At 54.9% G+C, this 24,761-nt stretch overlaps 1 protein-coding gene and 2 long non-coding RNA genes across 6 annotated transcripts; 2 read left to right on the top strand and 1 right to left on the bottom strand.

Annotated features, from left to right (window-relative positions):
- Positions 1–6,288: 6,288 nt before the first annotated feature.
- Positions 6,289–22,343, bottom strand: LOC134424800 (uncharacterized). 4 transcript variants are annotated; one of them, XR_010029487.1, is made up of 3 exons: positions 22,248–22,343; positions 16,001–16,095; positions 6,289–6,762 (listed from the first exon to the last, which is right to left on the bottom strand). It is a non-coding gene; the product is annotated as an uncharacterized LOC134424800 (long non-coding RNA). The 4 variants fall into 4 exon arrangements; XR_010029490.1 differs by having other exon boundaries at positions 6,289–6,755; XR_010029489.1 differs by lacking the exon at positions 22,248–22,343 and adding an exon at positions 18,637–18,844.
- On the top strand, positions 14,976–17,185 carry LOC134424799 (uncharacterized). Its single transcript, XR_010029486.1, has 2 exons — positions 14,976–15,071; positions 16,717–17,185. It is a non-coding gene; the product is annotated as an uncharacterized LOC134424799 (long non-coding RNA).
- Positions 18,185–19,365, top strand: HAND1 (heart and neural crest derivatives expressed 1). The gene is made up of 2 exons (XM_063168889.1): positions 18,185–18,741; positions 19,196–19,365. The coding sequence occupies exons 1-2, from the start codon at positions 18,235–18,237 to the stop codon at positions 19,295–19,297; spliced, it is 609 nt and encodes a 202-aa protein (XP_063024959.1). The 5' UTR covers positions 18,185–18,234; the 3' UTR covers positions 19,298–19,365.
- Positions 22,344–24,761: the final 2,418 nt, after the last annotated feature.

Here is a 24,761-nt window from a genome sequence, read left to right as displayed (position 1 = left end):
TCACCCGAGTGTCTCCAACGCCCTGAAGCTTTGGGGTCTCCCAGGGGGAGATGCTGCCGTGGGGATGGCACCTCTGGGGGGTGCCCAGGGTGTCCCAGGCAGGCTGTCCCTGCCTGCTTGGTGTCCCTGTGGCAGCACAGCCCGAGGGGAGCTGCTGGGGTCAGGCCAGCCGTCAGTGCCGGCTCGTTTGTTCCCCTCCTGCAGCCGATGACAGCGCCTCCCTCCACTACCAGCTGCAAAAACCTGGCAGCTGATTTAGGAGAGCTCCCGGGGCCCAAAATGTAAACCGTTTTTCACCAGGAATGTATAAGCAAGCCATAAAATAGGGGATTTGAGGCTGGTCACATGGGACAGGCCTCCCATAAAATTGAAGCATTGATCTGTATTTTAGTGAGCAGCTCCGAAGCTGCCCGGATGATTGAAGAGCTGAGCTTTAACAAACTCTGTAATCTCCCACCATACATCTGAAGTGGCATGTTTGAAGTCCGAGGAGGAGTTATTTATATTATTTGTATAATACACGGTGAAAGGACATTAGCCACGGCTCGAGCACCAGAGGTGGGTATTGCTGCTGGGCAGAGGGGAGAGCACCTTGCTGGGCTGCTCCACACGTGTGTGGCAGCTGAGGTGGCTGTCCCTGCAGGATCTGGCTGTGCTGCTGCACACCATTGCCATCCTGTGCCCTCTGCTGGCTTGGGATGCATGGCCCTGCTCTCCTGATGGGCATCACGTCTCTTCTGGCATGTGTCACCCCCTTCTCAATGTCTGTCACTCCCTTCTTGTTGTCCATCACCTCCTTCCCAGCAGTGTCACCTGTTCTTGGCCCGTGTCCCACCCTCCTCTGCCTCTGTGTCGCCACCACCCTGGCTTGTGTCACCCCCTTCCCAGTGAGTAACATCCCCATCCTGGTATGTGTCACCCCATTTGCGGCGTGTCACATCTTCCTGGCGTGCGTCACACCTTTCCCAGCACATGTCACCCGTTCCCAGCCTGTCACCCCCTTTCCAGGATGGGTCACCCTGTTCCCAGTGCATGTCCCCACTGTGGGCGCTGTCCAGGCTCCACTGCTCAGGGAGTCCTCTTTTCTTGGCAAAGCCATGTAAGGAAAAAAACCATTGCCACCCTTTCCTTTTCATAGCCAAAACTGTCCTTGCCCATCAGCAAAAAAAAATTGTTGGAGAAGTATATATTCACTATAAAAAGTGTAAATTTGGAGGTAAGCAAAATTATTTGTAAATTCTAAGCAAACTCTAAGCAGCTCAGGCAAAGCTGGATGCCTGGAGTATGGGCTGAGAAAGTCCAAGTGACATTTAAAAACATGACTTGGTGTCTAGGAGATGTTTCCTCTGTGCCCAAAGTTCACATTCCGTGACTTGAAGGGACTCAGCAAAAACTTGTTAAATCTGGGAAGTGTCTCCTCCAAAACCAAACCAAACCAAACCAAACCAAACCAAACCAAACCAAACCAAACCAAACCAAACCAAACCAAACCAAACCAAACCAAACCAAACCAAACCAAACCAGTATAATTTGGATCACATAAGCACATCCCAACCTTTAAATGAGGCTTCTTGGTAGTTTTCCTGCACCAAAATCTCCTTATTTCCCTGCCAGGTATTTTTGGGGAGAGCTGTGGAACCCAGACCAGTCAGTAAGTGTGAGGGAAAAGGATGGTCTCAGTTTTGATGGTTCAGTTCCCAAAATGCTGAACTCCGTGCAACACTGTCTCTTCCCCACTGTGCTGTAAGGACTCCCTGAGGCTGATGCAGAGATACCTAAAAATCCAATTTTTTTCTTTCCTGGATTATCACTAATCACAACAATTAGTGATGTTATCATCCAAGTAACCAACAACCCCAGGAAACACCACAAGCCCCCATCATGTGAGCCCCAGCTGGGGAGGGGGCACAGCTTGAGCTCAGCCCCAATTTCCCACTGTGGGCTTTGGGGTAGGTGGAGAACTGTGCAATATTCAGCCTCTAGGGAGTATTTTGTGGCAGCCAGAGCTGTGCTCCTGTGCCCTTGGCAGGACTTTGGGAGGCTGTGATTACTAAATCCCTTGCCCACTTAAGGCAGGCTCGGTGCTCCAGCCCAGGCGAGGCATATTTGAAATGCTTCGGGCCAGATTCTGACTCCTGTGCTGCTCAAGCTTCCAAATGGTTGCCCAGGACAAAATCCTCCCTAAAACAGCCCCATCTGTGGCACTGAACCCATAGTGTGGGTGTGCCCACCTCGGGGTGGGCACTGCTGTGCCCATGGGGGCTCTGGGCTGGGAAGGACAATGGGGACAGCGGGGACAGGAGGGACAGGGAGTGCTTGGCTCATGGAGGCAGCCCCGAAAGGAAAAATCCAGGTGAGACAGGCAGGGCTGGCTGCTCCCAGAGCTTTGGCACCCTCACAGTGGGATCCAGCACATGGGGGCCACCAGAGCCCTCCTGGGGGGAATTTCTTCTCCCCTGAGCAATGCCCCAGCAAAGGGAGCCGGTTAGCTCTGTGCCACTTAAAAGGGGGATTAAGCACACAGGGCTGATAAGGGGCTAGGGGAGTTATCCCTCTCTCCCTCCCAGTCTCCAGGAGGGGCTGGGGCTGGGCTGTGGGGTGGGCAGGGTGTGCAGCCCCCTGTGCTCTGTCTTTGTGGAGAAAGTGGCAGAGCAAAGCCACAATAAATTCCCAGAGTTTCACCACATTATTAGAAATTATTAGGACAGAATTTTGGCAGGGTCAGAGCACCACTTTTACAACCATGACTTTAACAAGCATGTGTGTGTTTGCAAGGTGCCCGTGAAGTTCCCTTATCCCAGGCAAAATGCTCCAGGTACCTGCTTGGCTTTCATGGACTGGGAAAAACTGGAAAGGACCAAGCCCTTTGCTTCATCCATCCCAGTGAGCAAAATTCCTCACAGTCACTTGCTGCTTGGCCAGGGTTAAGCCTAAAACTGCATCTTGCAGGGAAATAAGACAAATCAGCTCTGGGTATGAACCCTTCTGCAGGAAAGTACAGCCCAATCTTGTCCAGTCTATGTGTCCTGCCCTCCCTGCATCCCTACAGCTTTTACAGCAAAACTGCCAGAGTCCTGAAGTTCTGTTTTCTGCATGAAAAATCAGCTTTTCTTAAAAAAAAAAAAAAAGGAAAAAATTGAAAATATTTAAGTGTGATCACTTAAAAAGGGGTGTGTGCGCATGTAAATAATTTTAAGTCGGCCTCAAGAGCTTTGCTTGCCTGACTCATGATCAGGGGTTTTTTTATATATCACATCAGAAAGTACTGTAAAACATACTTTCAAAGCCTCTGAGGACCTTGGCCTCCTTGGAGTACTCAAAAGCATCAATTACACGAGCATTATGGGCAGGATAGTTTGTACGAACCCTGTTAAAAAGTCAACCTGAGACTTGTGCCTCTAAATCCCCTCACTGCCCCCAGGGCTGGAACTGATTTTTGCCCAGGTTTCGGCACTAGGAAATGTTTCAGTTTAAAAAACGTTGAAAAACATTAAAACCAGGCCGTATGCACTTATTATTGAGAAAATCCCACACAGATGGACTGCATTGAACCACGAGCAATTATTTTCTGCCGTTCTCGTGGTTAATGAGATGATCAGAAGTCCCCAGGCAGCCTTCCTCTGCCTGCAGTGCTGAGCATCAACCTCCTCCTCTGCAGCCTGGGCTGCACAGCTCTGGCACAGCCCCTGCCAGCCTGGGGCTCCCTGCCAGGGGCTGAGAAGGCAGCAAGGCAGATCCTGGGTTTCCAGCAGCTGTAAAACCCAGTTTTTTTTGTCCTGAATGTGTTTGGGTGTACCTGTGCATCAGGAGGAGCTGGCAGGAGTTGGTGCCCTATGGCAGACCCGCAGTGGAGCGGGAGCTGCGGGGGTTTGGCACAGCATGGGTGGCCAAGATGAGAAAAAAAAAAAAAAAATCACTTTTTCCCCCCTGTACTAAAGGTTTGGTGTTTTCTGCCAGTGAGGAGGTGTTTGCCATGGCTGCTGAGCACATCCCACTGCTGCTGGGTGCAGGGAGCCGGTGTGAGCGGGGCAGCGATGGATGGAGAGCCCTGGTGGGGCTGTTTACAAACCCTGGTGCCTCACGCAGCCCTGGTGCACACTCACTGCTCTGGCATGAGCCAGCCCAAGGTGCCTGAGCTCTGCGCCCTTATCAGCCACAGCCCTAATTGCTGCCCCATCCTCTCATTCCTGGGGCTCGGCCGCTACCTCGGGCTGCAATTCCCTGAGACAGGAGCTGTTATTGTCCAGATGAGGGGTTTGAAGGCTTGCAAACACAAACCTACCCTCAAAGGGAATTTCTTTTGCTGACACTTTCCAAGACAAAGAAACATTTCTGCCTGGGTTTTTGCAGATGGATCTGGCTTTTTTTTTTTTTTTTTTCTCCTTTCTCCCCCCACCCTGCTCCTGTGGATATTTGCTGGGCTGGCTGTGTCTGCTTTCAGTAAGGATGGGATACAGGCAGGAGTCAGGATCACCACCCCAGTGTGGGGCAGGAGGGCAAACCTCACTGCCAGAGGGGCTGATGCCTGTTTTAGTGGAGTGCTGAGCTCCATCTTACTGGGATTCTGGCATGGGATCCATCCCATGGCCCTGGGGCTGTGAGCCCTGCCACTGTGGGGATGCTGTGGGCTTGAGGTGGCAAGCACAGGAGCAGGGAGCTGCCAGTCAGGACAGCCAGAACTGCTCCAGGCTGATTTTCAAAGGTGTGGAGCTGAAAGTGCTGCTTCCCCTGGTGCCATCACACAGGCATTGGATGTGGCCCCAGAGAGCCACTTGCCAGCCCTCTCCCAGAGTTCAGTTTATAACCGGGAAATGCTGGAATCCTTTCTTTGCACCATCCACCTGCTCCCAGCAGGATGGGACACTGACTGGGGCTGGCTGAGCAAAACAGTGAAGGGAAATCCTGTGGCCTTTCTGCAATGTGAGTTAATCAAATTGTGCCTCGTTAGCAGCACAGGAGGTGAGAGCCCAGAGCAAAGCTGCTGCTGCCTGTGCTGGGCTAAGAGCAGGCTCTCATATACCAGAGGAACCAGCGATTTAAAGCAGTAACGTGATCAGATGTAGCCAGTTATTATAAGGGCCTTGGTGACTTTAATGAGGTCCTGCCCAGACTGGATTACCATGGTCACTCATCCATAGTTCATTAGAGCCTGCCAAAGGGGATCCACAAGAAGTCATGAAATACGATCTCCTAATCTCCCCTAAGTAGGAGAAGCCCAGCTATAAAAAAAAATGCCTTTTAAAAATCCCCGTGAAGTGAATAAATCTCCCTTGTGCTAAAAGGCAACGACAGCGGGCCCGTGAGAAGGGGATCTGCTCGTGGGATGTGTTTTCCATGCATGCACTCAGAGAGACTTCACTCAAGGGTGGTGTGCCTGGGTGGAGGAGCAGGAGAATTTCTAATGGTTTTCTTGGGATTCCTGTGGAAAACAAATAAATAAATAATGGCTGGGAGGAGGGGTAAGACAGGCAGACCTGCTGTCCCTGTGGGCAGCAGTGGGCAGAGAGCCTGGAGGAGGAAGGTCTGCCCATCTTGGAGGGATGCCCAGTTTCTGGTGTCCTTCTCTGCTCCAAATGCCTCACCCAGTGTGGGGCTGGATACATCATTTATGGGCAGGGAATGGCAGCCAGCTGGCCCCTCTCAGGCTGTTCCCAACCAATCCCTTTCCCAGGAAAGGTGGGCTTGGCATCACCCCAGATATCCTGCCCCCCAGGACAGCTTATTGGGGTGATGATGCTTCTCTGAGCATGACACAGCACCTGGCGCCATCAGGTTATGTCTGCAAGTTCCTGAGTGTGAGGACATCACTCCCCTCAGCTGGATCAGCAGGATCCATCCTCTGTGTGGAGTGGGGTTGTGGCCCAGGGCAATTTTGGGGTTAGGAGAGCAAGGTGTCCCCTGGGACCTGGAGGAAGGGGGATGAAGCAGCTGGGACAGAGCTGTTCCAACAGCTGGCAGTGATTTCCACAGATGGTTCTGTTGAGATGAGCCACGTCCAGCCCCACTCCATGGGCAGTGGGAAGTGGAACATCCCAATGAATAGAAGAGAAAGGAGAGCTCCAGAAAATATGGGATGAGGTCCACAATCCCTGCATTATAGTGCAGGCAGCTCTCTTGACTGGGAAACCCACATTGCTCCATGGGCAAAGGAGCTGGCATGGCAGCAGGGATGCCAGTGTGCAGGGATGCCCACACAGGACTGCCCAAACAGGACATGCAAAGGGAAACACTGAGAAGATTCCCTGTCCACTACAAACTACCCCAGCCCTTATCAGGGAGAGCATTCAGTAAGTGATTAAGTGAAGACTTTATTAATTCTGCTGCAGCTGGGACTGCTCAGGGGCTTAACCTGAAGCATGTGCTCCTCTGGCTGAGGGTCTTAATGCACTCCGTGAACATCTGGACGTGGCCCTCCCCTTCCAGACCTTTCTTCTCTCCGCGGGCAGTGGGGTTATCTGGAGGGGAAGGAAGCCTGGAAGCTGACTCTGTCCTGCAGGGCTGCTCTCATTCCTCAGCAGGCCCAGGGGAGGATTTGGCAGAGAGGAGCGTCGCCTGAAGGAATGTCCCGTGATGGACGGCGCTTAACGGGACGCCTCCACGTGCACCCCTGGCCATGCTGCAAGCCCTGAGCTGCTCCCTGCAGCCTCCCGGCGTGGAGAGGTGATGGTGAGGCTGAAGGATGCCCACACTCACCCTCACAGTGCGGTGGATGCTTTCCCTGCAGACACCTCTGCGTACCTCTGGACGCGCAGGCTCTGCAGACTCCAAACGCCGAGAAATGTTTGACAGAGCAGCATACATATTCCAAACATTGTTTGATTCATGTTTTAAAGTCTCACTTGCAAGCATACTTCCCGAGCTCAGACATCAATCACTGCAAATATGTTCTTATAAACAAAGCAACACAGACTGACTGTCTCTTCCACCCTTACCATAGGCAGGTCACCGGGCAGCGCCCTGGGGAGAGGAGCTTCCCAGAGCATCTGAGCCCCCCTTGGAGGACACCAGCACAGGTAACTGAGGAAAAACAATGGGAAACCTGCTACCAATGGCATGGGACCATCCAAAGATATGTATCCCAAAGGAAGTCAGTCCAGTCCATCACTGTGCAGGGAATGAAGGCTCCTGCTGCACAGCTGCTGTGCAAGGGTGCCTGTCCTCGAGGTTACAGCATCCCTTCATCTCCTCATCCACCCCATGCCCCACCCAAACACACAGGGATGAGATTTCCCCAGGCAGGGTCAGGGGATGAAGCTTCTGATGATCAGGATGAAGTATTTCCCAGAATGTGGGGTTTCTACATGCAGCTGCACACTTACATCGATAAAGAGAGCAGAAGCATAATTTCATTTTATGTTTTAACTCTGAAAGTCTGATAATCACATTTAATATCTCAAGAGACCCCCCCTCCTCAGCATTAGGGACCTGGTGTGGGCATGGGAGTGTCATAGCTGGCTGCTCCCCATGGTCACTGCACCGTCACCACCAGAGTTTCTCTGTCCCACTGCCTGCAGGGACACGGTGAGGTGCTGGGTCATGGTTGTACCTGCTTCCTCCACTACTGGGGACATTCCAGACCCCACAAACCACAGCCCTTGCTACCACACAGCAGGGACCCCAAAGTACATGCAGCTCTGGGGCCACCCCAAGAATCCAGACTAAAGCGGTGAGAGACATGACAGGGACAGTGGAAAATATGACTGCTCCAAATTCATGGGGTTTGGAGGCTTTTTAAAGCAAACTCCCTTTCTTTAGGACGCTCCAGCAAAGCTCAGGATCGTGTTGGTAGGTGACTCTTGCACTTCTCAGCCCTCTGTTTAGGAAAAATAAATAGGAAAGAATCCAGAGGCGGTGCTTTCGTCCCGCTCCGCGAGATGGATCAGCGCTTGCCACTGCAGCAAAACTGTCCCTCCGTGATCTAACCCAGTGCCTTGTCCTGAAATGCTCTGCCACGGCTGAATACATGACTCCTCTGGAGCAGGGTGACACATTCCAGCCCCAGACAGTGACACTGACAGATGCAATCAGCCTGCAAGGTTTAATGGGAACGCGGCGCTGGCGGAGCCAGCAGCGGGAAATTTATGAGGAATTCACGAGAGGAAGAGGAGAATGAGCAGGGTTTGGTGATGCACGAGGGAGGAAAATCCCAGCAGGGCAGCAGCTGAGCCATGGCGTGGTGGCATTTACTGGGGCAACTCAGTGTCAGGGTCCTGGCTATGGAGAGGGAACAGCAGAGTGGTGGGACCAGAAAGGGGTCCCGGCCCTCAGCCATAAAAAGAGCAACTGGGAGGAAGCTCTGTGGCATGGGAAATGGTGGCCCTGTGTCCCACCACAACTCCTAAATTGAGTAAATCCCATCCTGCTGCCCAGCATATCCAGAGCTGCTTTTTCAGAACAGCAATGCTCTCTCTGCCAGGTTTCGGGCAGGCTCAAACTCTCCCAGGTCAGGAGCTACATCTGGCAGGTCACTGCGGCTCATCCAGCCCAGGGCTGAGCACCAAACTGCTGATGGGAACCTGCTCACTGCCTGAGCTCCCTATTTCAGCCAAAGCACTAAGGCCAGAGGGATTTTGGACATGTACATCCCATATTTTCTGCCTCCACTCTTGCCCTGCACCCCTGTCAGCCGGACAGAGGGTCAGTATCAGTCTCCATCTCTCCTGACTCAGCCCAGCACCAGCTGAGATGGCCTGAGATAGCAGCAAGTGGCTCAGCCATGGGGCTCCGGGGGCAATTAGAGAGGAGACAGCTCCTGCCTGCACCCAGCTCCTTCCCACACCTCAGGGCAGGGCTGGAAACCTCTGGAACCTGCTGGGATGCTCGGGGGGCTGCATGCTTTGGGACACTTCCCTACAGAGGGTGAGGAGGGCAGTCCCACCCCAGCTCCTGCAGCCAGCACGGTCTGACAAGGCTGTAAGAGGGGAAGGAGAGGGGAAAAAAATGTCTCATTGCTGGAAGGAGATTTACTGGGCTTGTTATCAGCACAGGAAGAGCCAGAGCTTAGGGGCAAACGGGAGATGCTTTGCCTATTGCGGTATTTTTTCCTACTGTGCTCTGAGCCTGCTCATGCACACTCAGCTCCACTGCTCCCTTTCCAGCCACCTCCCTGTGAGCCCTGTCACCTCCAGCTTCTGGGGCTGCTCGGAGCCCAGAGCACCCGTGCTCCTTTAAAAAGTGCTCTGTGTTTAGGTGCTGGTGTCCATAAGCCCAGCAGAGCCCTGGTGTGGCCGAATGCTGAGCCCAGCTCACCTGGTTGGTGACTGCTCTCCTCATCCACCACATCTCGGTCTCAGCAGCTGCTTTTAACCTGGAATGGGGTTTGTCACCACAGCCAGGACCAAGAGATTGGTGGTTATGAGGCTTTTGTGGGGCTTCCTGATTCTGCTGCCTGTTTGTGTCTCACACCGTTGTCACTCCATCACTCCTGGGCTGGACCTTGGGGCTTATTTCCATGAGATCTCAAGGCTGTGGAAGGTTGGGAATGAGAGTTTTTTTCCTGGTGAGAAGGAGGATTATGCTTTGTCCTTATTTGAAGCCCCTGCAAGCACCTGGGGGAGCACATGTGTGCTGGGGAGCCAGTGCATTTTAGGAGGCACATTCAGATACGTGTGGGAGTGGGATAGAAACAACTTCCTCATCTCACAGACAGCATAATAGCATCCATGGAATTAAAACAAGGTCTGAGCAAGAGAAATGCATCCACAAATGCCTTTATCTGTCAGAATCAGAGCTCAGCAGCAGCAGGGGAAGCAGCATGCAGCTCACAGGAGACCCAGCCCATCTAGAGTTTCGGCTCTGGTTAATGACACAGCAAATCGAGCCTGTCATCTTTAGACATGATGTTTCTTGTCCTTTTGGCCCTAGAAAACAATCAGCACCCTCTAAAACTGCAGTTTCACAGTGATGTAGCCCCTTCTCCCCCCATCCCCTCCAGAGGAAAGGTGGGGCAGCAGCTCTTGGGGTGGGAGGACACAGCGCTGGGGGCTCACCACCCTCCACCCCACGATTTCAGCATCACACCAAGCAAATGAGGCTGGGCCAGCTTCCTCCTGGAGAGCCACAGCGAGGTGGAGTGCCCATCCAGAGGATCCCAGCTCCCCCATAAACTGGCAAGTTGAGGCAAATCCATGAGGAACAATTCTCCCTAACTCCATGGGTGTTGTGCTCCTGGCAGGGCTTCACCAGGCTGGGCTTGCTGCACAGGAGGGGCAGCTGTACAGCAAAACTTCACTGCCAAAGACCCTGGCATAGAAATATTTGTGATTTCCTAAATCACAGACTGATGCCACTAGCAGAAAAAGGAGCACTATATATATATATATATATATACATACATTATATATATATATACACATACATATACACACACACACGCTACATATGTTTCTTTATATTTACAAATACAATCAGAATTATATTTGTACTTACATTTATTTTATTTTTATATAGTAAAATATTTATTTATATATGCAATCTTATTCTTATATATATGTATAAATACTGTATCAGGGTTGCTGGTGTGTGTATTGCTGGCTTAGGAATTACTGTGGGGTTTTTTTATGCTCTGGGTATAACATGGAGTCTGTTAAAAAAAAAATTAAGGGTTTTAACACCGTGTTGGAAAATGGTTTTTGTTTGTCCCAGTATTCTCAGCTCCTGCATATGATGGACCCTTCAGAGAGGCCACAGGAGCTCTGGGGCAAGAACACAGTGGGGCTGAACACCGGTACAAAATCCCTCCCTGCCAGAACTCACCCTGATGGAAAATGCACTGTGCTGAAGCCAGGGACACTCCAGCAGCTGGGATGACCAGCAGTGAGGTGCTGGTGGTGGCCATCACCCTGCCAGCACCCACCAGCTCTGTCCATGTCCCACAAAACATCCCTGGAGCCGCCGCACCGCCAGCCTGGTGGATTTCACAACATTTCCCCAGGAGTGTTTGGATTTAGGGTGTAAAACAAACCACTTTTGTCCAAACAAGATGCTTCTTGCAGAGGTGGCTATTTTGGGTTGGGTGTTTTTTATTTTAATGGCCTTTCAAAGAGCAGAACTGGTTTGCACGAAGCTGCTCCAAATGTTTCCAAGCAAAGTTTAAGAGAAAACTGGAGTTTCACTTAAGCAGGTTTTAATGGGGAAGGCTTGTTTTTCCTTCATGTTCCCTGCTCTTCTTGGAAAACCAGGAGCCAAGAGAAGAAAGGTCTTCAGCTCACAGCAAACGATTTTGTTTCAGTTTTGAGAAGTAGGGAGGGGTCAGCATTTTTATGGGAGCAATTTATTTCCTTCCAATAAGCTCCATTTCAGACAGTTTTTTTTTTTTCTCCAGAGCATGTTAGGAGGAGTCACATATTTACTGTGTATATTGATATACAATAAAAGTGTTATTCTTTGGAGGTCTGGAATCACTTTTTACAGCATGTCCCCATCCTGTGACTGCCTGGATGCAAGGAGGCAAAATATCCATGGTGACACCATGGACCACACTGACAAAAGGACACTCAGTATCTCTGTGCCTTTTTGCCCCCAAATCCCCCAACTTCCCCCCATGCCTATGAAGGCAGCAGCACAGCCATGCTGGGTGCTGGATCCCAGTTTGGGATGGGCAATAATGAGCTCTGGGGAGGCTTCTGCCACCTCCCATTTATAAAACAGGGGGGGAAAGGGTGGGAAAAAGCACTAAAATTATTTAAGACCCCCAACTCCCAAATAATTTTCTGTTGCAAAAAAAAAGTATTAACAGATGCTTGTTAATTCTTAAAACCATCTCAATCCAACCTTGGAAAACCCATCTTATAAAACCCATCTCATAGAATCTTGCAGTAATGGCTGGCCCAGCAGCTGCACAGACATCTCAGGATGCAGCGGGGGAACCAAGGGAAAATCAGTCCCTCTGCTCCCATGGAAGTGAGCAGTAACTCCTGCACCTGAGCAGAGAGAAAACCTGGAATTCTGAGAGAGCTGAGTATAACCAGGATAATAAGGCACCACTAATAGTCCTCATCCTCATACCCTGACACAGCTGGGAAGGCAGAGCCAGACCTGGCATGAGACACTGTGATGAGAACTGGAATTGCCCTGGAAATCTTAGAGACAAAATGAATCAAAAACCCCATGTGGATCCACACAGAGAGGAAGGAGGGAAGCAGGGATGCCAGGACATGATCCCACCACAGGGAAACATGGACAGGATGCTGTTCCTGGCTCTGGCTGCTCTGCAGTGCCAGCAGGTCACACTGAACCTGTGACACAGCAGAGCCCTGTTTAAAGCATCCCAGCCTTTTTTGGTGGTCAGGACCACTGTCAGCAGCCTTTTCTCACCACAAAGCCCTTTACCTGCAGTGTCACACAGACAGGGTGCAGAACTGGAGCTCAGCCACCAAGCCAGGCCAGTCTGTGTGCCAGGCACAGCAGCAATGGGACAGGAGGGAATTCCTCTTTCAAGGAATGTGGGATGGGGGTGTAACAGGGAGCAGGGAAATCCTTCATGCACACGTGGTGTCGTGGTTCCTGGGGTTGGAAGGTCCCTGAGCTCCAGGAGTTGGAAGGAATGGGAAGAGAATTCCCCACAGTGGCACCACCAGGATTAATGGAGAGCAGGGGAGAGGGAGAAGGACACATCTCATGCCATGACCCACCTCCCTTTCCTCACCAGCACAGAGGAGATGACCCAAACCTGCACTAAGGCAAGGGCTGGAAGCAGCAAGTCCAGCTCTGCCCACCCAGACCCAGCAGCTTGTCTCCAGCTATGCCCCAAACCAGATGCTTTTGTTGAAGAGCCAGGAGCTGCCTTAATAAGCGCTTATGCAATCCTCAGCAGAGGAAATGTCTTTCCCAATCCCCAGCCACTAGCAGTTGGCTGATGCCCTGGAGCAGGACATTCTAGAGCCCTTGTAAATTTGCTTCAGGAGTGGAAAGTGGTTCGAGGAGGGAAAGGCACTGGTTTTTGTCAGGACCTGAATCATCCAGGAGCGCTTCTCCACTGCTCCCCACGAGTGGAGAGCTGTCACCAGGAGCCAGCAGCCAAACCCTGCCCCGAGCCAGCAGATCAAGGATGGGACAATGACAGTGGCAGCTTGTTCCCCAGGGTCAGCAGCCAGCCTCAAGGTTTTGGGGATCAGTGCTTGTCTCAGCAAGGAATCTGGGTGGGAAAGAAGAGGCTTTAGGGTAGGAGCATCACTCCTGATTCAGTGCAAAACTTCCTTCAAGAAGAGAGGTCTACCAGGGAACAACTGGACTTGCTCTCCATGCACGTGGCTCACCTGGGCTGCCAGTCAGAGCTCATGGACTGGGTTTTTCTGTCATCTACAATTACATGTCTATGACAGGTAATTTAATATAAATAGAAATTCCCCTTATGGCAGGTGGAGCCTCCTTCCACTGGCTTCCATGGCAATCAGATGAGGGAACAGCCCTGTTTCAAGTGAGACTCAGGGCACCCATGCCAGCCTAGGGTGATGATTTTGGGGCTAGTTCCAGCAGCGAGGCTGCTGTTACCTTCCCTTTACCTGTTGTTTGCTCCCAAACCTAATTGCCAATTGACATGAACCTTCTTTGAGCACAATGAGCCATTGTTGAAATGGCTGCAGCAATTTTGCATGTTAATTTATGGCCGCCACACCCCATTAGCAGCAATAAATGTGGAGCCCGGTTTTGCCGAAATTGTGAGTTACGATTTTTCAAATAAATACATTTTCCTATAAACCAGCTCTCTGTTTAGTTTGAATGTTCCTCACAGACACATCCATCTACATAAAATACACAGGAGAGGAAGCTGAGCTGTGACTTTGCTCTGATGACATAAAAACTTTTGTAAACACAATGTCACTTACAGTACTAGCAAAGAGAGAGCCCAAAAAATAAACAGCGAGTGCCTGGCCCATCCCTTCAGGAGCACATGGAAAATTTAATACTTTTTTCCGTAAAGCTCTGTTTTCCTTTTGATTTATCCAGGCAAGACAGTGGCTGTTTGGCCATAAATAGATGGCATTTCTTGAGGGGCAATGGTTGCTGTCATCCTGTGTGTCGCCATAGGGGCGGCACAGGAGGGGTGTGGGCAAGGAAGGTGCTGTGGGTTGTGCTGGGAACAGGAACATCCAGACACAGCCCCAGGTGTTCACCCCCAGCTCCTCCTGCTCCTTCTGTGGGGCTCTGACAGGCTGCGCATCACTGGGAGTTGCTCCTGTGGGGCTGATGCAGAATTGAGCAGCCCTGTGATGCAGTCTGGGGGACCCAGGCAGTGTGTGGGAACAGGAGGGCACAGGCACCAACAGGAACAGGAACAGCCCTGTGTTCATTCCCAATTCCTCCTGCTCCATCCCTGGGGCTCTGACAGGCTGCACATCACTGGGAGTTGCTCCTGCGGGGCTGATGCAGAATTGAGCAGCCCTGTGATGCAGTCTGGGGGACCCAGGCAGTGTGTGGGAACAGGAGGGCACAGGCACCAGCAAGAGTGAGCTCTGCACACCCCAGCACCCCTCACACCGCGTCCAAGGAAAGGACCAGCTAGCGTGGCAGAGCTCAGGAAATGCAAAAGGCTTAAGTCCTTTAACTCAGAGGTTCAAATCCTCTCCCTAGCTTAACCCAAACCATCTCCCATGACTAACTACCCTCTCTTAATCAACCTCATCATACCCATCCTGGCACAGCAGAACACATGTGGCAAACCCTGCTGGGGAGGAGAGATGCCCTGGGTGGGCTTTTGCAGCCCAGCCTGGGCTGTGACCCCAGAGCTGAGTTCATTGCTGACCAAACTGACTTGATTCCACTCACTGCTGCAGGTTCTCTTGCTCCTCACGCTGCCAGGAGGAAAAGAATCCCCCTCTGCAGCTCTCCTTGGAGCAGACTCTGCTCATGCCTCAGTTTCCCAGGGGTTTTTGCCACCGTCCCCCGAGGCCTCTGAGAGCAGAACTGTTAGGAAGGTGCTGAGTGATTATTATTGCATTATTTCAGACAAGTGCTATAAATACCCAGGGGCACCTTTAGACACAACCCAGCTGCCCAGGGGAGCTGGCTCAGCCCTGCTCTGCGCCCGCAGTGCCTGAGGAGGGGATCGGAGGCTCTGGAGGAGTGAGGAGGTACCCTGGGCACAGCCTGAGGGGGGACACGGTGTGGGGCTGGGGGGTGGCAGGGCTGGGACCCTCCTGGCTGCACCCTGGGGCTCGGGGGAGCGTGGGGCAGGGGGCTGTGGGTGCAGCAGGGTGCTGGGATGCTGCAGGGAGACGCTAACAGGGAAGACAAGGGGAATATTTTACGGGGCTGCAGTGTAAACAGAGCTGGAGCAGAGCCCCTTTTTATGGAGTCCCTGTCCTGCCAGGGCATCTGCCAAGGGCCTGATTTACGCTCCTATTTAGATAAGGGAGCCAGAGGGGGGGAGCAGAGCTGGCGTCAAAGTCACAGGACAGCGGGGCTGCCGCGGGCTGGGCGCTGATAAGGAGGTGGCTGAGGGGCCAGGGCCAAAACCTCGGCTCCTGTCCCAGAAATGGGGATGGATGCAGGGCTTGGTGGCCCTGCTGGCTTTGGGGGGCTGGGGTTCACAGAGACCTGGGATAACCTCACTCCCGACATACAGCATCGGCCCCCTCACCATCACCTGGCTGTGAGGGAAGGAAATCTTTCTCTGATTTGAAGGAAAACAGGTGGAGAGAAACGTGGTTCCTCCTGCCATGCCAACCGTAAATCTCCTAATCCAAACTGCTCAGGGTTTTCTCCCCCATGCGAGTGGGGAGATGTGAAATTAAAGGAACTCACCAAAAGTTTGAGAAGTGCTAAATTTGGACGCCATGACAAAGGCAGTCTGGTTTGATTTAGAAGGTGTCAGCATGAAAAGGGCTCTGGTTTTATTATTTTATTAAAACACGAGAGATTAGAATGATTTTCCAAAGGAAAAGTCAACCCTCTGGTCCCACTATTTGCTCAGCTGAGCACTTCCAAACTCTGCAGGGCCCAGGGACTCCATCAGGGGGTGGATTAAACAAGATAATGCCCGGGCTTGGGCTGGACTCACCTGGCTTGGCAGCTGGAGGTGGCTCGGGTGCACGGCTCGAGGTGACATCTCCCAGCTGGATGTGGCTCTAAGTGGCCTGTGCAATCAATGCGGGGCTGTGGGGATGAAAGGGGTATTTTTGGGAGGTATTTCTAGAGCTGGGGTTGGGTGGCACAGACTCTCACCCGGCAGTTTGCAGGGCTGGGGAGAAGCTCGGTGAGGAGCTTGGTGTGGTTTGTAAGAGGAGCAGAGCTCCACAGGTGATGCTTTGCCAGCACGGAGGGGTGAGGTGTGGAGTGGGACCCCTGAGCTTCTCCCAGGTGGGCACTGGGCTCCCACCAGCTCCCACCGGGCTCGGGGACCCCACCCAACCACGGCTGTTCCGAAGGAAAGCGGGGACACGGCGCCCTACCCTACCCTGCCCAAGGCTGGCTCTAACGGGAGAGTAATCACTAGCAAATGTTCGCAGGGCGCTCGTTTAAAGGGGGTGGGGGAGCGGGGTCTCCGCAGCAGCTGAGAACAAAGCGGGGGGGAACAAAGCTGGGCAGATCCGGCTCCCCCCAGCCGCAGAACCGAGACCCGCTCGCACCCTGCCCGGCCCCCCCAGCCTCCCGCCTCTGCAGCCCGCCTCGTAACAACTAACGATGGAAAATCCGAGGCGTTTAAGTGGCTCCCGAATCCGCCCGGGAACCGTGATTGAGAGAAGTCAAATAAAATTTGTCATCTTTAAAATGCAGGAGGACGTTAATGGTGTGTTAGCCCGGATGATTAATACAAGCGCCTGCAAACAACCCTCCAACGTTTCCACCCTCCGCTGCAAGATGAATCGCTGGAAAGCGCCGCTAATCGCTAACATACCTCGGGCCCAAAGCCCCTTCCTGCCCCGCCGAGCTGTGATCGCCGCTGCCGTGCCCGGCCTGTCCTCTCTGGAGTCCCTGAGCAGAGCAGGGTCAGCCCTTGGGATGGGGGTGAGGGCTCTGGGAGACATCGTGCCGGGGATGTGTCACCCACGGGCGCAGAGGCGAGCAGGGTGTGCTGCCCACTCCAGGGCCCCTCCCCGGGCTGGCGTTTGGGGTTGTGGTGATGTACAGGACCCCAACCCCAGCGGGTTCCCCCAGCACTTTCGTGGCCAGGCTGGGACAGGGAAACGCAGGGCAGGTATCCCTCTCCCCATTGTAAATACATTTGTGTGCATGGACAGTATAATTTTCATATATTTATGTATCTATGCAGTGTCTGTGAGCAGCACACACACGTGTGTTTATAAGCCATGTGTGTGATAGGTGTGCATGTGCCACACGAGTGTGAGTCGTGTACTTACAGTGACATTGTGCCTGTGGCATATCCGTGCTGCTGGCGTGTGTAACATACATGGGTGTGTAACATGTTTGTGTAGTGTGAGCACAGCACAGAATTGTTTGGTCCATGCAGCATCTTCGTGGTGCTTGTGTGCAACTCGTGCAGTACCCAGGTGTGAGCAGCAGCGCACGGCGTAACCAACACCAGTGCAGCGTGGATTTGTGCAGCGTGCACTGCGCAGCGTGGGCGTGTGCTGTACACGCGTGCAGTGCACATCCCTGTGCAGCCGTGCACCTCAGGCGTGGGCCAGGAGCCCCATGTGCAGGGAGGGAGCCCACACCCCATTCCTGCCGCCCAAACCCACCTCACTCCGATACCTTCGCCCCCTTTTCTCCCCATCCCCCGGCCCCGCTGCTCTCCGCTCGCTCGGCCGGGCCGTCGGGGCTCCGGACAGCCGCGGCTCCCCCGCCCCACCGCCGGTTCTCCTCCCCGGGGCTCCGGGGGCTCGGACACCCCCGCCCCGGCAGCGGGGAGGCAGCGGGGGTCGGAGCGCTCCGGGACGGGGCTGGGGTGCCCCTCGGCTCTCCCTCAGCCCCTTGCCCCTGCAAGCGAGGAGCGGGCGGGACGCAGGGCAGGCGGCGGAGGTGTGAGCCCCAAGCCCCGCGCACGCCCCCTCCGCCGCCCCGCTCCCCCCGAGGCCTCCGCGCATCCTCCCCTGCCCATTGGCTCCACGGCGGGGGGGCCGCGGCCCTATATAAAGGCAGGGTCGGGAGGCTCCAGAAGGGGTTAAAAAAACCCCAAACAACAAACCCGAAACCCCAAACCCCGACCGCCCCCACCCCAAACCGCACGGCCGCCTCCGCCACCGGAGCCGCGCTCCCCGCAGCCCGCCGGGAGCGCCTCCCGCCCGGCCATGGAGCGCTGCTGAGCGGCCCCCGGGGCCAGCGGAGCGGATCATGAACCTGGTGGGGGGCTACCAGCATCACCACCACCACCACCATCACCACCACATGCTGCACGACCCTTTCCTCTTCGGGCCGGCGGCGCGGTGCCACCAGGAGCGCGCCTACTTCCCCGGCTGGGTGCTCAACCCGGCCGAGGCCACCCCCGAGCTCGCCGGGCAGAGCCCCAACTACGGCCCCGCCGAGTACGGCCCGGCCGGCCCGGGGCGGCTGGAGGCTCTCAGCGGCCGCCTGGGACGGCGAAAAGGCGTCGGGGGACCCAAGAAGGAGCGGCGGAGGACGGAGAGCATCAACAGCGCCTTCGCCGAGCTCCGCGAGTGCATCCCCAACGTGCCCGCCGACACCAAGCTCTCCAAGATCAAGACCCTGCGCCTGGCCACCAGCTACATCGCCTACCTGATGGAGGTGCTGGCCAAGGACAGCCAGCCCGGCGACACCGAGGGCTTCAAAGCCGAGCTCAAGAAGGCGGACGGCAGGGAGAACAAGAGGAAAAGGGAGACGGTAAGAGGCGGATCGGGACCCGCGTCCCTGCTCCCCGCGGGCCAGGAGCGGGCGGGAAAAACGCCGGGGCTGGGGGGAAAAAACCATCTAAACTCTCCCGGCCTCGCTGAAGAATTTTTTACCAATAATAATAATAATAGTAATAACAAATATGTGAAGGAAAATTAGCACGACGGGCCGGGTGGGCTTCCGAGCTCTTTGCACGAGGGCTCAGCCCGCGGCTCCGGGGCTGGAGCCTGCCCCGCTCTGCCCTTCGCCTCTCCCAGGAGCGATTCGGAGCCAGGGCGGCCGCTTCTCCCCGTGCTGCACGGGCGGGTGCGGGGTGGGCACCTCTGAAGCCCCTCTTTGTCCTCGGGCTGCCGAAGCTGCAGCCCCGCGACCCGGGACCCCGCTCCGTTCCTGACCGCTCCTTTCTCCCTCCTCTCCTCTCCCCTCCCCATCTCCTCTCCCGCAGCAGCCCGAGCTCTATTCGCAGCCTCTGGGGCACGGCGAGAAGAAGCTGAAGGGCCGGACGGGCTGGCCCCAGCAGGTCTGGGCTCTGGAACTGAACCCCTGAGAGCCGCCCCGCCCGCCCCTCCATGTGCAATGTCGGAGAGCGCCCAGCCCGGCCCGGAGCCCATCCAGGCGCAGGACTCGGCGAGCCGGCCCGGCCGCCCCCGCCCGGACGATGCTCCCCGAGCTCTGCGGGCTCGCTCCTGCCCGCCTCGAAGGCAGCGGGGACCAGCCGGGCCCTTTCCCCGTCCCCTTCCCGCATTTCAGTAATCGTTGCTCCCTCCCGCTGCCAGCAGCGAGCGGCGGCTCCTGCCCCGCCGGGCCGGACTGGACGCTTCGATTCGTTCGCTGCTGTAAATACGAGCCCCCGATCCCCTGTCCCCGTCCGCCGCCTGCCCGACGTGTGGCTGCGGTGAAACTACCTAGAGGTGCATTTGGGAACACTCCTGTGCCGGGTTTTCTACCTCAGATCTGCATGACCACTTCCCGAGGGACCGAGCGCGCCACACCACGTATTTAAAACTGAATAGCTAAAAAAAAAAAAATTTAATAAAATTTAAACTTTATGCAAACGGCCTCGGGTCCGAACCCTCTGCTTTCCCTTGCTCCGGCAATCGCGCTGCTCTGGCCGGGTCCCCTGCGCTGCCCACGGGGATGCTGCGGGATTAGAGACATCCCTGAAGTCGGTACTCTGCTGTGGGGCCGATCCATGCCAGGGAATTCCTTCTTGAGGAGCTCGGGATCCTCTGAGACATGTTTATGCCGTCCTTGCTCACCGCAGGAGCTGACGGAGCTCTGCAAACGCACCCGGGACCTCCTCCAGGGCACGGACTCTGCTCCTGCCCTACCACCCCTTCCCTCCCCTCCTCAGGAGCCCAGCCAGAGGGACTGGGCTCGTATTTGGCTTGGGGAAGGATGGCAGGATCAGGCCTTTCCAGCGTCTGAAGGCACCACCGAGCTGTGGAGCCCCGGGTTTTGTTGGGGCCACGCAGAGAGCCGGGGCTCGGCTCCCCCGTCCTGCCGGGGCATCGCACCCGGCTCTGGCACCGGCAGCGCTTTGTGACAGGGATCCCCTGCTCGGCGCTGCCCCGGCCCCTGGCTCTGGCACCGGCAGCGCTTTGTGACAGGGATCCCCTGCTCGGCGCTGCCCCGGCCACGTTTCAAAGGAGCAGCGTCCCCTCCTCGCCATCCGAACGGATGCCACCATCCTCAGACACAGCAACGCTCACGGCAGCCCGAATTCTGTCACCACTCAGGCATGAATCCTTAATAATCCTTCATAATTAAAGCCAAATCCTCACCGCTGTGCACTCACGGTGCTCTCACCAGAGTTCCAAGAGGTGCGTGCACGGGCTCGGAGCCTGATCCTGATCCTGATCCTGCCTTCCCAGCCTGGCCACGCCGCCGTTCCCAGAGACACCGGGATAAACCCTGACACTCGGGAGGCTCCTTGGGGCAAAGAAAAACAGCACGGGAAAATGTGTGCATTATTCTAGGGCCAATCTGAGGGCTCACAGCAGAGACGTTTACATTTTCTGTTAGAAACCAAGGTTTTGATTGCGACTAAAGGTATAGAAATAATGATGCAACGTCTGTAAAATACTGACACATCAATTAATCGGCACACACCAAGAATATTCCAGTTCACCCATCGGGAAGGGGCTTGGGTTTTACAGCCACTTTGTGTATGTGTACAAATATAGACGGAGGGACACACAAACATTGGAGGGTACAGCCAGTGTAATTAACTCTCGACGAAGAAGAATTTGGCTGCTTAAATCAGCCTTCCCTCACTCCGGAGCGGCTGCACGGCTGCCTTCCCTGACCCTGATCTATTTTCTGATCCCTTTGAGCGAGGCTGAGATGAAAATTGACTGCCAGAGAAGAGCAGTGCTCGCCCGCAGTGGTACTTTTTTGTTTGAGCTATAAGAGGTTTAGCATGATAACACTTCCAGGAGTGAAGTAGAGTAGGGCACTCCTAAACCCGAATGCATTCAAGGGGAAAAAAAAAAAAAAAAAAAAGAAAACGTACAGAAAGTCAGCCTCAAAGATCCTATTTTATGTCTAAGTTTCAGACTCTCCTAAAGGCTGGCTTTTTATGGGAAAGCTCCCAAGCTGTCACTAACACTACAATCCAGCGCCCCATAAATGTGTCCGCAGTCCTGTTCATATGTGCCAGCCGGGGCTGCCCTTCGGCAGCGATGAGGGAAAGGGTTGAAAGGGGACTCGGGACTTGCTCTGCTGTGAGGCAAAGGTGATTCTGCCCGGGATTCGTGTCCCCGGTACCGGCACGCCACGGTACATCACTCTCAGCCTGCGCACCTCTCACCACGCCAGAAACCTCCGCTGGTTTTTACCCCGCGTGTTTCCAATTTCGCTTCTGGGCAGGGGCACCCACAACAGCCAGGGCGATGTTCTGCCTGCATCCGCAGGAGTTTTTCTTTTCTTGCCACAGGTCTCTGGTGGTGGTGCCTGCTGGCTGCAAACTGCTGGGGAAGGGTCCCCAGTGCCAGCCTCCCCTGCCCCTCGAGTTTTGCGAGTGAAAGCGCTCTCCGTTTCCGCGGCTGCAGAGGATTTCCCTGCCCAGCAAAGGGGTTTTCCTGTGAGGTAGTGGCTCAGCGTTTGGGGGGAAAAAACCTCACTAAACATTTCCTGCCGCCTCGGGCTTCCCCGCTGCCCCGAACGCTTTGGAAGGGCTGCGTTTGCCAGCAGCGAGCTCCGAGCCCAGCTCCGCACCGGAGCGCAGCCACTCCGGGGTCGGGAAAGGGAGTGGAAATTCCAGCTCGGCGCTGTTCCAGCCCAGGATGGGGTCACCCCCAAAGGGAGAGGAGCTGCAGGGGATGGGAGCCCTGCCCAGGGACAGCCTCCCTTCCTCCGGCAGCGAGCCCCGGCTCGGAGCGGCGCCCGGCAGCGCTCCGGTGGCACCAGAACTCGCTGGAAGAGCGGCTTGGCCACCAGCTTTGAGATTCTGGCCATCGAAGGGCCCAGCTCATCGGTCAGGGCCCTGCACATACCTTCGGCTCGACCCTGCCGTGAACTTGATGCCGCTGGGAAGCAGCCGCTCGGGGCCCGGGCAGAGGAACACGCACGCAGGGACCGCCTGGCCCCGGGGCAGCGCCGGACGAGCCAGGCTCCTGCCCTGGAATCCAGCGCCAGGGACACGGCAGGGGACACGGCAGGGGACACTGCCAGCCCTGCTTGGCCCTGGCTCCCTGTCCGGCCATGGGAGCAATGATAAGGGCAAGGAGGCTGTTGGGTGCTTCCCACTCCTCTCTCTGCCCCCCTGGTTTGGCATGCAAAGGAATGGCTCCTTTTCTGACTTGTTTTTTTTTTTTTTTTTTTTTTTTTTTTTTTTTTTTTTTTCTTTTTCTTTTTCTTTTTCTTTTTCCCTCCTTTCCTGCCAAGCCCAGACCCCGCTTCTTGTTGTTGCAGGTATTTATGGGCCTGTTTATCTGATCTCGGGGGAGCCTATTCTTATCTCGGAAGCAGCAAGGGAAGGGTTACACTGGACAGCTCGGTAGACAGGATGGAGCCAAATAAAATACCAATCTGCCAAAAAAAAAAAAAAAAAAAAAAAAAAGGGGTGGGGGGAAAGAAAGAAACACCAAGACCCAGCCACCCCATCACCCATGAGGACTGTCCAGGCTCATGGATTTGCCAGCTCCCAAAACAGCCGCCGGGTTCAGGCAGACAGCACAACCCTGGGCAAAAAATGCTCAGGGACAGAGCAGAGGAGAGGACAGGGTAATGACACTGAAAGATGGGAAGAAAAATAATTTTTAGAAGTTTCAGGTCGGTTGTTAGGGCGGTTCAGCCGTGATGCTGCTGTCCCGCGTTTCTCGGGGCGGGCACGGAAATGTCCCAGCCTGGATGAGAGGCAGAGCCGGTCCCCAGCCCGGGCAGGGACTCGCTCGAGGTCGTCCCGAAGGTCACGGCCAGGGCCGGGGCTGCTGCTCCCGTCACGGGGCCCCTCTGGGCTGGCCCTGCCGTGACACAGAGCTGGGGAGGCGGGGGACAGGGCAGCCCCCAGCCCGGACACCAGCGAGCCCAAAGCGCAGCAGGGATGGAGCGGGATGGGATGGGATGGGATGGGATGGGATGGGATGGGATGGGATGGGATGGGATGCGATGGGATGGGATGCGATGGGATGGGATGGGATGGGATGGGATGCGATGGGATGGGATGCGATGGGATGTCCCCTCCTGCACCCTCATGCCACGGGTACCCCCAGCCCTTGCCCCCTCCCCACCCCACGCCCCCCTAATTACCGCTCTTAAGGAAGCGCCTGGGAGTTGCGGCCAGTTAAGGTAGCCCAGCCCCTCTGAGTAAGGGTAATTGGGCCATAATTTGTTTTCGGTGTCAAGATGGCGTCAAAGATAAGACAAAAATCTCCAGGTTTGGGGGGCTAAAGAGACAGGAGAAATCCTGACCCGGGGCCGACCCCGGAGGAATGGCCACAAGCCGCAGTGAGTCACATGGCAGGTGAAAGATTTACTGCCAGGGGAGCTTTTTGATCCTCTCCCAACACTCGCAGCCTCTCGGGCCAGTTGCTGGCTCCTAAGCCGGGCTGGCTCCTGGGAGCCCTGCTCAGGTGGGAAGGTTTTCTGCCAGCCAGGCCCCGCCCAGCCTCAAAGTTCATGACATTCAATAGTTCTTCCTCAAATCTCCACGCTCACATGATGCCCAGACCCATCTAAGGAGATGATGCATTTCTAATCCTTACCTGTAGGAATGATGTCCAAGCACGGGAACACTCTGCAGCCAAAGGTAGATGAACACTGATTTTTTTTTTCTTGCTTGCTTTTATTTTATTTTCTAAACCAAATCCAAACTCTCTGGGTTTTCACCCCTGTGGCAGTTCCTGCTTGGCTCTGCTTGCACTGAGCTCTGCCCAGGGTAAATTATTCCATGCAGCTGCCTTTGTTGGGAGAAGACCAAGAGCCCTGCACCTTGGGCCAACCTTTAAGCAGTGGACAAACTCATCATCCATCCCATGTCCCTGCCTCTCCAAACCCAACCTGCAATTCTCCTTTACTCCATAAAGGCTTCTTCTCCATTGCAGAGGATGGGAGACCTACAGCTCTCTGCAGAATTACCTGTTCCTGTCCTGCCCAGTGTGGAGCAATCCCCGCAGCAAACACCTTCCCTGGCAGTGCTGACTCTGCTGCAATTTCCCAGTGATCTGCCACGACATCTCAGGTGAGGGTGGGTGGTGTGGGGTGGCACAGCAGCCCGCCTGTGTCTCAGGCAGCAGCTGGATTTAAGGCCCAGGATGGAAGGAGTGGCAGAGGATCAGAGCTGTACAGCTCAGGGCAGGAACCATGCAGGCACTTTGCTCAGCAGCACTCATTGCCACAGCCCTGTGATGCTGGATGAGCTCTGTCTCTCCTGGTTACTCCAAAGCTGAAGTGCAATAACAAACTTGGAGGTTTGGAGGAGCCCTGGAGTGATCAGAGGGGCCAAAGAGCCAGACAGAGCTGTGGAACATGAGTGGGGAGCACTGGCTGGGAGAGGATGTGCACTGGTG

Source organism: Melospiza melodia, chromosome 14 (assembly GCF_035770615.1).
Source record: "Melospiza melodia melodia isolate bMelMel2 chromosome 14, bMelMel2.pri, whole genome shotgun sequence".
NCBI lineage: Eukaryota > Metazoa > Chordata > Aves > Passeriformes > Passerellidae > Melospiza > Melospiza melodia.
This window is presented reverse-complemented; position numbering and strand designations above follow the sequence as displayed.

What these genes read in the sequence shown, in the direction of transcription:
- HAND1 (XM_063168889.1), top strand. Translation starts at nt 18,235, where the DNA reads ATGAACCTGGTGGGGGGCTACCAGCATCACCACCACCACCACCATCAC. An exon ending in ACAAGAGGAAAAGGGAGACG is followed by an intron (nt 18,742 to 19,195) that starts GTAAGAGGCGGA and finishes CCTCTCCCGCAG; the next exon opens with CAGCCCGAGCTCTATTCGCA.